The sequence below is a fragment of the Cyprinodon variegatus genome, unplaced genomic scaffold, assembly GCF_000732505.1.
Source record: "Cyprinodon variegatus isolate N-32 unplaced genomic scaffold, C_variegatus-1.0 Scaffold40, whole genome shotgun sequence".
NCBI lineage: Eukaryota > Metazoa > Chordata > Actinopteri > Cyprinodontiformes > Cyprinodontidae > Cyprinodon > Cyprinodon variegatus.
This window is the reverse complement of record NW_015150493.1, coordinates 326,742-340,011: the sequence shown is the minus strand read 5'-3', so window position 1 is coordinate 340,011 and position 13,270 is coordinate 326,742. Positions and strand designations below refer to the sequence as shown.

Genomic DNA, 13,270 nt, shown 5'->3' with positions numbered 1-13,270 from the left:
TTAACGGATTATTTCATATCATCAGCATTAATGTAATCCTTTCCACCATCCTGTTGGTTTTCTTTTTTTGTTCTTTTACAATTCATTTTTAAAATACGTAACTTAATAAATTAACATACTACCGAAGTCCCTGAAAGCCAATGCTCAAATGTTACTGAGAAAAGGTGTGTGTTGACCAGAGTGTGTATGAGAAGAAATATAGGACATCTGTCAGCATAACCTCCCTCAAAAAATGGGAGCAAGGTTTGGAGGGGGTTATTTCCAAGTCCATACAAAAAATAATTCATAGTAAATATATAATATATTTTTATACATATTTGAATATATTTACAAATATAGCCAGCACTTTACATTTAATGGGGATTCTTTCTCCAGACATCTATCAAGAGAGATGCACCAATATCACAAAATAAGCAGGAGAGAAGTTTTTATATCTGTTCCCCTCATATTCCTTTTTTTGTTTTGTTAGTCAGAGCTCCATCTGTAAGTCCATTTTCCTATTCGTCTTCTAGTTTCATGTTTTCCTCTTCCTTTGTTTATTTTTCAGTTTATACCAGTCCATACATTCCTCTGGGAGTAAACAAATCTTGGAATGCCAAGCACTGCTACTGGATCACCAAACAAGTAGTGCTGTGGAGCATCGGGTTGGGAAGATGAGAACCAAAAGATGAGAAAAAGCTGTGTGTTTACACGAGAGAGAGAAGGAGGAAGCCTCAGGGAATGTCAGTACATTCAGTCAGTATGAAGGAGCCTCCATATCAGCCTCTGTCCCCTTCTTTAAGACCTCGAGTGTTCTGTTTCGGCGTGTGGCAGTGCAAGTCCCTGTTTGGGTCCGTTTCAAGGAAGGTGTCTGTGCTACGTCTGTTCAGCGACATTGAGGTTGGGGCAGGCCAAAAGTTGGCTTCGGGGGGGGGCGGGGGGTTTGGTTTGGGGGAGGGATCTGAGCCAGCAGAGGCTCATCTCTTGACGTTCCCGTTGATGTGCTGGTACTTGGGGAGACATGGGTCTTCCGGCAATGGGTCGTGGGAAAACACGGAGTCATCGCCGGAGGAGCAGGAGCTTCGGGTGTCAGGGAAGCTGGGGGAGTACTGCTCCGTAGGAGCACACAGGTCCAGATATTCCTGAGGATGCAGATGGGGGAGAAAAAGACTGTTAGAAAAAAAACATCTACACTTAGACTATACAAAAAAAGTTGCAAAACTTCAGGTGCAACCCAGGAGCTGATAGATCAAGAGTTGAAACCCGTTCACCAAGACTTTCAAGGGAAGGAGGGGAGGATCACCTTTATATTGATATTCATCTAAACCATACCAAATCCTGGGAGAATTTACAGAATAGAATGGAAAAATAATCTTCTACTGGACAGTGTAGGAAAATATTTGGAGAAATAATAGGTCATAAATTGAATGCTGGATTGCTGTCTTATCCAGCAGAGCTCAAGCTGACCTGATCACACAGCAGAACAGTTAGAGTTGGATCAGATGTTAAGAACCAAACCCGTGAAGTTCTGTGGAATAGCTGCGAGCCACCCAAAACAAAGCCTCAGATCTGAACTTAATGGCAAAGACAAGCACAGGATGTGGACAAGAAGCAGCCAAAAAAGGCCAATGTTAATTCTAAGGGGGGCTTCAGAGACCCACTGCTGAAGAGAAGATGAAATTATCCAAGATTCATTTTTTTCTCCTTATATATAATTTTATTAAAACAGAAACTCTGTTCTGATGGGAGATAACAAGCCAAAAAGTTCTTTTTTTTTTTTTTAGAAAATAGAGCTGATTCCTTGGACTTTTAGCATTGCCTTCAGGAGCAGAATTATTCTCAGCGTTTAGCAGGCATGGTTGAATGTCTGGTATTTAATGTCTTTCTGACTTTTTCATGACAGAGGAGCTGCTGGTCAATCACAACCATGATTCTGTTGATTTTAAATACCCAAAGTACCACCTCTAAGCTTCTTTAACGTTTTAGAAACAGACTTATTCTGTGCTTTTGCAGATAAGGCGGAATTTTAATAAACCTACAAGAGTATGCTTTTATTTGCATATGCATGTGTAAAAAAAGGACAATATAATGGGTAAAGATTTTAAACCCGATCTGTGCCATTAGGGACAGCCTCAAAATGATTTACAGCTTTATTTGCAGAAGATGTTTAGACTTAGAGAGGCTAAATACAAATGCAAGCAACAATTTTCAGATTTATTTTTCTAAACCATGGTTGAAAAGCTCATCTAGTTCCACTTAAATACTAAGCATTACTGTGTTAGTCTGTAAAAAAAAAAATGCAATGATGTTTGAGTTCACTACATGATAAAAGGTAAAAATATGTTAATAGAGTATGAATGTTCATAGGAACTGGGGCCCCTATACTGGACCTTAACTGTATCCACATACATTCAGTCAGAAATCTGGCGTTGAAATTCTTGACGTAAACCATAGGAGACGGTTTGAAAAAAAATTCAAGAAGCTGGAAGAGTTCAGCTAACCGCCATGAAAAGGGAAAGATGAAAACCTCAAGAAATCCTGTTATTAATTTTTGACTCAGTCCAGTATTGCAAAGATGTTTGTGCCTGTGGAGGCCCCCTTTTTTCCCCCCTCTCCTTGACTTTAATGGCTGTTACTGGGCCTCGCTGTGTGGATGAAGAGTTCTTGGGGTTTTTGTAGAAAATGAGCACTGGCTTCCATTTTCCCAGCTCAACACGAACAGGCTCATATTACTAAAGATCTCCACATCTGCCAGCGGTTTGGGGTGAAGGAAAGGGAGAGAAAAAGGGGCAAGAAAAGGGGGCTTTATTACATTTCAAGTTTGAACTCTAAGTTGGGATTTTTTGGCATAAGTCCACAAGGGTCCAACTCCAGAGCAGACATTTCTTTACAGCTTTCAATTGGCGGCTTCTTTTGAAAGAGACAAAGAAGCGAATGAAAAAGAGGGAATGAGGCATTGATGTGACGACTGGACCTCAGCAGCTATGCTGAGTAAGGATCAGATCATCCAGTCATTTCTCAGCACCGTATCAGCCTCACGTCAACCAAGCTCTATAAACTTTCTGGCAACACTCAAAAACTGGTGTTCTCCTCCCTCTATTGTGTTTGGTGTTTTATTGCATTTAAAGGTCTGTTTGCAAGGAAGGTACATGAGGCATGAATTCTGGCCACCCAGATCGAATGAGCTAACGGTTACCGAAAAGGAGAGGTGTGAATGGCAGTTAGACTCACCTCATTAGTGTTCAGGGTGAGGATTCGATCCAGGTCCTCTACTAGCTGCTTGAAGGTGGGTCTCTGTGATGGAATGGCGTGCCAGCAGTCTTTCATCATCATGTACCTGAGAGAGGAGAAAATATACTTTAACATCATACATATTAGAGATTGACCGGTACAGGTTTTTCCTTAAGGCCGATATCTATTATTTTGACACCAGTATAACCAAACCTGATTTTTTATGCCAGTATTGATTTTTTACTTCATTTATATAATAAAAATGAAAGCAATGATTACCAAAATTCAGACAATTCTCATTTTTATCAAAAAAGAAAGATGTATTACTGCAGTGCATGAGATTTGTGTGATCTCAAGGCATAGCTGCTGAATGCATTCCAGATTCAATGCATGAATCTGGAATCCATGTATATAGCGACCAAATGCTGATACAAGAATGAAAGGCTAATGGTCATCAAAATATTAGCGAGCCAATATATCGGTATACATAGGATGCAAATTTCCAAATTGGAGCTTTTTGCAGGTCCCATCACCCAGAAATCTGAATTTTCCATCTTAAAATGTGTCTGTTCATATTGGGTTTCAGAAAAACCTCCAAGAAAATCTGGAGACAGAAAATGTGTTTGGTTTTTTCTTGATGCCTCTTGGTTCAAACCAGAAAAAACTCTCCACAGAATGCGATCAAAATTGTCCTCCTTGATGGATTTGTGGAAGGGTGTTAATATTATTCCACTTTGCTTGATTCCACCAATCAGCGACTCGCTTGCAGGCAGTTAGAAGGTGTTGCTGCTTGTGCAACTATTAACTTATAATTGGTGTGATCAGGAAACAATGCTAAATGAAACATGGCAAACAGCTAATGTTGCTAACGCTACATCCACATAAACGCTCATACACAAAAGTAAAATTCTCTTTTTACCTTTGAGGAAAAAAATTGGATATGAAAAGGGGTCAGAATGAGTTTTATTTATTTTTTCTCCTAATAATTATTAAATGTTAATGTAAATACAATTTTAAAATAAATTACAATATTCACATATCAGGCTATTGCTACTTTATCACTTTTAATTGTAAAAATAATAATAATCTTGTGTGTTTGGGTGGTTGCTTTTGTATGCATTCAGTTGGATTAGATTTTACTGGGAATTTTGGGAGGTGATAACATAGGAGAACAACTTCCAAAAAATGTTAAGCTTAGTGCAACAACAACTAAGGCTGACTTTAATTGGATGGAAAAGATTTTATTTTTGGAGTAAAGTACTAAACTTACAGCTCATTGGTGCAGTTTCCAGGTTTGTCCATGCGATGTCCCTCTTTTAGCAACTTGAAGAGCTCTTCTACAGGAATGCCAGGGTAGGGTGAACCCCCAAGGGTGAAGATCTCCCACATCAGCACCCCAAAAGACCAACTAGTGAGGAAAACAGGGAAAATACAAAGGGAATTCAAAGTCAGAGAAGAAATGCAGATGTATGCAAATCTAATCAGAAACCTTCAGTATATGGCACCATTAGAGCTGCTTGGCAGATAACTTCCGTCTTGTCAAATGATTTATGGAGAGAGGAAATACAACATAGAAACATCAGTGCATTAAATGCCCACTTTCTGTCATCCAGTGACTTGTGGTGCAAAGCCACTGGCAGTGCTGCACAGCTCTGATCTCAATGACGGTTTTTGTGCCTAGCTGACTGGTTACAGAGCCTGGCATTGTCCATTCGCACCAAACCAAAGCAAACACTGGACCACCCACAGCAGACAAAGGAGAAATAATCAACAAAAGATGTCCAGAGGCAGAGGTGGTGAATACTAATTATTAACTGCTTGCTTGCTTCAACTTCCTGTTCCTAAGCTCCAGGTCTCAAATGTAAACTTTTTCACTTAGCAGCTTCTGTTTTAAGATGTAAGGGGTGCATTATTTTACGAAACATAGCATGCATTACTACAGACTGCGTGCATATCAAGCACATGAGGGGTCCAACCAGAAAACTCTGCACACACCAAAAACTTGGGCATTTATCATTTCTTTCATCTGTTTACACAACCAGCCGGCCAGGTCTGTTCTCTGCTCTATCAATGCATTGCATCTCTGCCCTTGTTGACACACTCGTCTCTCCTTTCTGTGTCACTTTGTAACCATCGCTCAGCACTTGTCAGCTTGTTTAGCTGTGCAGGATGATGTCCACCTGCAAGCAGCCATGACTTACAAAAATAAACACACAAACCCAGGGGGGTACTTAGCTGACCTGGCATTATGCCTTAGTGGAGACCAGAACACTTCTGTGGTTCGGTCAGTTTCAAACATAGATTATGTTTATGCAAGTCATTTAATTAATGGATGCCTCTATGTAAACAAGGTTGGGACTGAGGAGTCATCCATATCTCATCACATTCAAGTCATAGTGTTACATCATATGCTTCCAGTGCAGGATATCTGATCGCTGCCAAAAATCAGTGCAGACATGAATGATAAAACCACTTTATATATTGTGTGGTTATCATAGATGCATATAAAATCTGGTTATGATTTGAAAACCAAATTCCTGTTTACAGGTGGACTGGACCAGGTTGGTGAGGAGTCAGTAGGAAAAAATACTCCTCTAAATGCACCATATTAAAGGAAAATTCCAGTTTTTAACACTTTTAGCCCATTTTCTGTAGTGTCCAGGATGAAATCGAATGATCGACACCAAAATTTTGACAATTGGTCCTGTCTCTGCTATTTGGCTCATGCAGAATCCCCCCCTGGCTGCTTCAGAATGGCTTCCATAGTGCATGTCCGATAATGTCCTTAAAACAACCTTAAACGTTCTTTTTTTAAAATATGCTACTCACCGGGTCGTCAGCGCTGTTCAATGACGTTCCAAAAAAAGTTTCGTAAAGAAAAAACGTTCCTGTAGTGTTTTATTTAGCATTTTGTAAATCCCATTGAGTTCTGTTGGAATAGTCAATATCCCTCCGCCACCGGAAACGGAAATGGGGCCTGTTTACACATAGTTGTAGTCTTTTCGCAAGGCCCAAGTGTTTCTGCTTCACTCTGTGTACTCCGACGTTGAGGTGCTAACGTCTCTGTTAAACACTTTTAAAAACTCTGAAAATGGAATACGAAAGGTGGATTCTTGAGGAGGACATATTGGACTTTGAGTTTGACGGTAGAAGATACCGTCGCCAACTAGTGGTCTGGAGTGTGCAACGCTTCAGATTCGAACGGGAAGCGGAAGTTTATAAGCGGTTGTGATGTATCGGAAAAAATAGTTCTGGGATTTACAAAATGCTAAATAAAACAAGACAGGAACGGTTTTTCTTCACAAAACTTTTTTTGGAACGTCATTGAACAGCGCTGACGACCCGGTGAGTAGCATATTTTAAAAAAAGAACATTTAAGGTTGTTTTAAGGACATTATCGGACATGCACTATGGAAGCCATTCTGAAGCAGCCAGGGGGGGATTCTGCATGAGCCAAATAGCAGAGACAGGACCAATCGTCAAAATTTTGGTGTCGATCATTCGATTTCATCCTGGACACTACAGAAAATGGGCTAAAAGTGTTAAAAACCGGAATTTTCCTTTAAGAGTCACACTGAGTACAATAGTATTTGGTGTGGAAGCTCTGACTATAGGATAAAGACTTACAGATTTTCTTCCTCTGGTTTACAAACAAAATATACCAAAACGCTAAAAGGTCGCACTACCTTTAACACTCTTTTGTGTGGGTTAAGTGACAGAAGGAAGGCTAGGGTTATTATAATCAACCTAAACATGTATGGCCAAGAAAAAAACGAAAGATTTGATTTGTTAGTAATGAATCAGCTAGTAAACCCATTTTTTTCTTAAATACATCAGTGAAATGACCAGGTGCTAACAGCATGTGACAAATACAAGATTCTGATGTGGAAGCGAGAAAGAACAATAAAATGTAACTGTTTATCATTCAGCTCAGGGGAGCTGTCTTGGAAAATAGTCAGGAAAGAAGAAAAAATGTGTTGTAATTGTTCTATATAATTATTTTGAACATCAAGCTCTTTTATGTCATGAATGGAACAGAATTCATAAGTGTGTGCAACCTTTAGGGGACTGAAAGATTAAGGATAAATGCCTTTTTCTAGCGAATACAAGGAAAGACTCCCGTTTACACTTAAAGATTTCAACTCTGCACAAATACTTTTTAACAACAGCTCATAGTGTTTCCATAAAAATAAAGAAAATAACTGCCCAAAGTTTATAAAAGTGAAATAAAAATAATAGTCAAAGTTCGATAAAAAATAAATGGAAAATCTGCAAGAAAAACCTTGATCGGTGCATCTCCAGTGGATATATTGGATCTAAAACTAAAGTCTGGCTCTCTACACTTCAGCTGTAACTGTCCGCTCATACCTACACTCTCCAGAGCTGCTCCTCTGAGCCCATTTGTTATACCGCAAAGGGGGGAGTGTCATTACAATTCATGTATTCATTTAATCTGATGTCATGTATAGATTGCCTGTGCCTTGTGATGTTTGATTCGGCTCCACCTCCTCCTGCACACACACAAAAAGCCAATTACTAAAAGTGAGTGATGGATCGTAATTAGTGGTGAGCCAGTACACAGGACCTAGCGCACACACTCCCTTTCTGCAGAGCTCTCCTGTGTTATTGATTGGTGCTGTGCTGTGGAACATGAAGGACGCCCTGCGTGTACACAGATTTTTTTTATGTACACGAGACAAACCACACAGAGACAACGACAGTAAACGCATTCTTCGAGTTAATTGGGATGTTTTGTGTGCTACTGGTGTCTGACTGAAATGCTCGCAGCGAAAGCCTCCTTTGGCGAGGGTCAGCAAGGCATTTATCTAATTGCCACATGCGCTTTTCTGCCGCCAGTGTCTGCAGCAGAAACTTCAAACAACTCTGTCAGGACTCATGAGACTCAAACACCAAAAATAGAGGGATGCTCTTGCTTTGTTCTGTTTTTAGAATGAGTACTCTTGATCTTAAATAAAATGAGGAAGAGACATACACGGGTCAACGATTCACATACCAGATGAAAGAAAATAAGAATTCAGAGATAAAAGGGAAAGAGGGGGAGTTATTTTGATCATGGAACGGGTCCAAAACAATGAACAGCAGCATGTGTTAAGTTTTGCTGAATGAGGAGAAGAGGGGGGACAGGAGAGAGGGAATGCAGGCCTACAGCACTGTTATGTTCAGACATTAAGTAGAGGCCTGAAAAGGTGGGGAGACTTCCGAGCAGGGCCGGAGAAGCTGGAGGGGGGAAGGGAGGGGTTCTGGTGGGCCTCGGACTCCTTCCAGGCTCTTTGAAGACAGTCAGATTAGTAACACAGCATTGGCTGCAAGTCTAGCGTGAAATCCTCACTTTTGCCACAGACTGGCCAACGTTTGCCTCCTATAGCCAATAACCCCCCAAAAACTCTATACCCATCACCCAAAAATCCAAGGTGGCACCTTACTTAAATCTAACTGCACAAGGGGCAGTGATAGAAAATGCAACAGTGACTTCTAGTAAATACAAATATGGAATACAAATACTCACACATCACTCTGATGTGTGTAGACCCGGTCGAAGAGCGCCTCGGGAGCCATCCATTTAACCGGGAGACGACCCTGAAAAGACAAACACACAGGAAGGTTAACTAAAAGCCAAGCCGTAAGAAACTCTTGGACTCCTTATTTCTGGCATCATCAGCATCTTTCGAGCTATTCGCTGTCATTATCTTGTTACTCTTAAAGAGAGGGAAAAAAAGCTGAAATGTGAGAGCAACCTCTCAATTAAGGGTGTAAAAACAAAGCAACCGTCTGGGATGGGAATTCCCAAAGGAGCATTTATGTTGTTTAAGCAATAGAGGTGATAAACAGGGCCACGGATAAAGGAGAGTTTATCTCTGTGTTCCATTAAAACAGACGGAGCGGATAAGCATTCTTGGCAAGGTCAGAGTGTGCCTTACCTTAATAATAAAACATGAGGGGCATTAACTCATTTATTCAAGAGATTAAATATTTCTATGGAGATTCAATTAGTTAGACATAGACAACATTTATTGTACAGCTTTTCGACAGTAAATGAACATTTCCATTCTATAAAGTGCAGCAGTCATCAAATGTAAACATTGTGGGAGAAAAAAACATGGTGCAAAAAAACGCATTGATATGAAGTTCAGAGCATTAATACTTACACTGCAAAAATGGTCTCGAAATAAGTAAACGTTTCTTAAATTTAGTGTATTTCAACCTCAGTTTCATCCGTTAATTAGGATTATTTGCGAATAGAATGAGTTGTTTTGCTCTTAAAATAAGATAATTAGATAATATGCACTTTAAATAAGACAATGTAATTGTTTTTTTCTTATTTTAAATGTAAATTGTCTTGTACTACTGGCAAAGTGTCTCACTTACCACCTAAATTCAAGAAAAAATGCACTTATTTAAAAAAAAAACGTATTTAGATTTCGATTTTTTGCAGTGTATGGTGCAAATTTGCAGTATTTTTGGTTTGGTGTTTACAGTGTGATGCAGAATCTGTGACGTGACGTTGAGGGTTTTTTTTTTTCAACGGTTCAGTAGTCTGATGTCGGTGGGAAAGAACTGCTGCAGAATCTGCTGGACCTGCATCCTCCTCCCAGACGAAGCAGGGAGAACAGTCCATGGTGGGGGTGTGATGAGTCATTGGTAATGTTAAGAGCTCCATGTTTTGATTCTGTAACTTTTTGTAAAGAGATGTATTGTTATGGTTATTAAGAGGACATCATGGATATGATGTTTGTAGTAAACTTTGAAGTTTTTCTCATCTTGCCATATAAAACCACAAATATCAGTGTTATTTGGTATTTTTCTGATACAAAACAACACATATTTGTCCATATCATTCCACAGGCTTATAGTAAATTTAAAGATAAATTATATATTTTTTTTAATTATCAAGTTCAGAATAAGGTAAACCTTTGTTAAAATCACTTTTCAATAATTGCTGCAGATTCCCAGTTGTATCAAAGGTGGGACTTTGGAAACTTCTAACACATAAATATGCTTTCATATAAGCCATTCATTTTAGCCCAGGCTGTAATGTTGAGGTGATTATTGTCCTGCTGAAAGCTGAGCCTTTTATCAATTCAAAGGGCTATTGAAGCCTTGAACATTTTTCTTCAGGATTACCCCTTGTCTAGGTTCATCCTTCTTCTTACAAAAAGTCTGACCAGCTTCTATGTCCTTCTAAAAGAGAAGCACCCTACAGCGTGACGATGCCACCATCATTTTTCATTGGTCTGACCAGAGCTCCTCCTTCCAGATGTTTGCTTTGACCCAAACATGCTTGAAACTACAAAGAGGACTTCTGAAAGCTTACTTTAAAAGTGTGGTTCTACTTCTCACTTTTCCATAAAGGACAAATTGTGAAACCCACAACTAATAATTCACCATACATCTTATTTGTAATAAAACTGTGTAAGACTAAAACCATGCACAATTTGTGGTTATAACATGATATAAAGTTTAAAAAACAGCAATAAATAGTAGTCATAATTGGCTTCATTTTGTGAAAATGAAGACTAAAGAATAAAAGCTGATGGCTACATCAGATCCTAAAACACACTGCTGTAGCTGTGGTTATTGTCCCAGCACTCACCTCCATCATAGTCATCAAATATTGTCATGGTTGTCAGCTAGTTCTCAGCATGATCGTGCATGCAATGAAAAAGGCAGTCATGCATATTAAATGAGGATGTGCCGGCAGTGCTGATATGTGGTGGGAAAGAAAGACACCACTGGGCCACTATGGAGATGTCAGTTATGTTTAGTCTGCTCCCTTTCCCCCCCCTTTCCCTCTCTCCGTGTGTCTTTTGGAGCTAATTGTATAAATGTTGATGAAACTAAAAGAACAAGAGACTGAGGGGGTGAACTAGGCAGGGTCTAGAGAAGAACTACATTCACAGCCTGCCTGGGAACCTGCAGCTTCTGCCAAGACACCAGAAGAGGAAAGGAGTGAAGCAGAAAGATGAGGGGGGACAGAGAAAAGCCTAAACCATGTGAGCTGATTTCAAACTGTTTACAAAAATAGAAAAAAAAACAGCCAATAATCTAAAACCTCCAACCCTTCAGTGCGCAGCATAGAAGATGTGAGGACTTACGTTGGTTGTCTTTTTATAGTAGTCAATGTTGTGGACGTCCCTGGCAAGGCCGAAGTCAGCGATCTTCATGAAGTTACTTTCTGTGACCAGAACGTTCCTCGCTGCCAGGTCTCTGTGTATACACTGGGATGGAAACAGTGGAAAAAATAGGTCATAGGAAGAAAAATGGTGAGGTCAAAATGGAAAAAAGTAAAAGGAGAGAAGAAGGTTAGGTCTATAATTATTGGAAAGCTGTTAGGACTTTCATGAAACAAATACATGACCCTGGATAAGTCACACTTAGCCATGTGTTCAGTATCTGAAAATGAAATGATAATGAATGTATGGAGCAAAGTATGTGTGCGTGTCAGACAGTCACATTCCAACAGTGAGAGGGAGCGTGAGGCTGCATTTGGCCAAAATGGCTGTACCCCCATTGTGAGAACCTCGCAATTCTTCTGCACAGAGGGGCTTTTGTCGTGCAATGTGAGACAATACAAGGATTTGGGCAGGGGGTATGAGTAGTGTTTTCAGGGGACCGTGTTCCCACAGGGACACACAAACAAGCTTCCGACATAAAACCTTTTTTGGATGATGTTGTTAAACTCTCTAGGTACCGATCACTGGCAAGGAGATGGATCTAAGCAGCCAGTGAGCTGGAAGGTTGATGTGAAAGTAGGGCATTTTGTGTGCTTGTCTGTGTCCTCCTCTTACCTTTTGAGATGCGAGATACTCCATGCCACGTGCAACTTGATAAGTGCAGGAGACAAGATCTTTGAAAGTGAGCTGTTCATCTGAGACATGGGCGATGTCGTAGGAGTATTCCATCCCAGCAGGACGGCGGGCTCTGAGGTACTCTCTGAGGTTGCCTTTAGAGGCATACTCTACTATCACATAAAGAGGACCTGTATAGGCACAAGTCACACAGAATAGGGGTTCAAACACTACTGTAAAAGACTTTCTTGAAGGGAAAACTTATAAAGCAAAGATAAGACTTTTAATCTTTGTTTCTACCTGCATTAAGACTGCCGATGTTTAGGAATACAAATAACTTGATTCTTTAAACCTTTAGATAATAATGGTTTCTGTGATAAAAACAGGTTTACTAAAATAAAATTAATATTTTAATTTGTGGTAACATTTCGGCTTTGTCGGTCAACAATAAGTGATTTTATTAATTTTATTACAGTGGATATTTAATAGGTTTTTAAAGCAGTTTTTCAAGAATTTGCAAACAATTGCAAAGTGATATAAGATGCTATGTATCCTGATGGAACTTGCCCAGTTTGTACTTTACTGGGATTCTAACCAGTTTTTTTTCTGGCTATATTAAGCCCCTTACATGAATACCCATAAATAAAAACAGTTAATGTGTTTGAATGGCCTAGTCAAAGTCCAGACCAAAATCTAACTTATAATCTATTGTAACACTAGAATATTGATGTTAACTAACACCTTCCATCCAATCTGATGAAGCTGATAAAGGGCAAAAGCATTGACTTGGAGGGGCAAATAAGTTTAGATTTTACTTTTCGAAAAGATTTTAAACGTGTGTATAACTTTTCCTCCACTTCACTCTCATGCACTCCCTTGTTTTGTTACTGTATATCGAATAAAGTCCCAATAGAGGTTTACATTCATTTAGGTAAGGCACTGTTTCATAGATACATTTTTCTCACCATCTTGCGTGCAGGCTCCCAAAAGGTTAATAATGTTCTTGTGTTTGCCAATCATCTTCATCATTTCCATCTCTGACACCAGGTCAGAAAGGTCCTTCTCTGTGGTATCATCTGCAACGACAGAAAAGTTCACATTCATGGGTGTCTGGAAAAACATCATCCAAAATAAACATGGTCCATCTGTCTTTTAGCTTTACTTTAAATTAAGGGTCTTCCCAGTTCTATGGAAGCTAATTTGGAAGCCGCTTGTGATTAGGCCGGGATGACAGACAATAGTGGCTAAAGTTA

At 39.6% G+C, this 13,270-nt stretch overlaps 1 protein-coding gene across 3 annotated transcripts in view; it reads right to left on the bottom strand.

Moving 5' to 3' along the window:
- Positions 1–452: 452 nt before the first annotated feature.
- fgfr2 (fibroblast growth factor receptor 2) overlaps positions 453–13,270 on the bottom strand; it is a 54,511-nt gene continuing 41,693 nt past the window's right edge. For all 3 annotated transcript variants that reach the window (XM_015369969.1, XM_015369968.1, XM_015369970.1), the window contains 7 exons: positions 12,983–13,093; positions 12,018–12,208; positions 11,325–11,447; positions 8,738–8,808; positions 4,481–4,618; positions 3,211–3,316; positions 453–1,121 (listed from right to left, as the gene is read on the bottom strand). In XM_015369969.1, the coding sequence (XP_015225455.1) occupies positions 957–1,121; positions 3,211–3,316; positions 4,481–4,618; positions 8,738–8,808; positions 11,325–11,447; positions 12,018–12,208; positions 12,983–13,093 (905 nt within the window). In that variant the 3' untranslated portion in view covers positions 453–956. The remainder of the gene's footprint in view (positions 1,122–3,210; positions 3,317–4,480; positions 4,619–8,737; positions 8,809–11,324; positions 11,448–12,017; positions 12,209–12,982; positions 13,094–13,270) is intronic.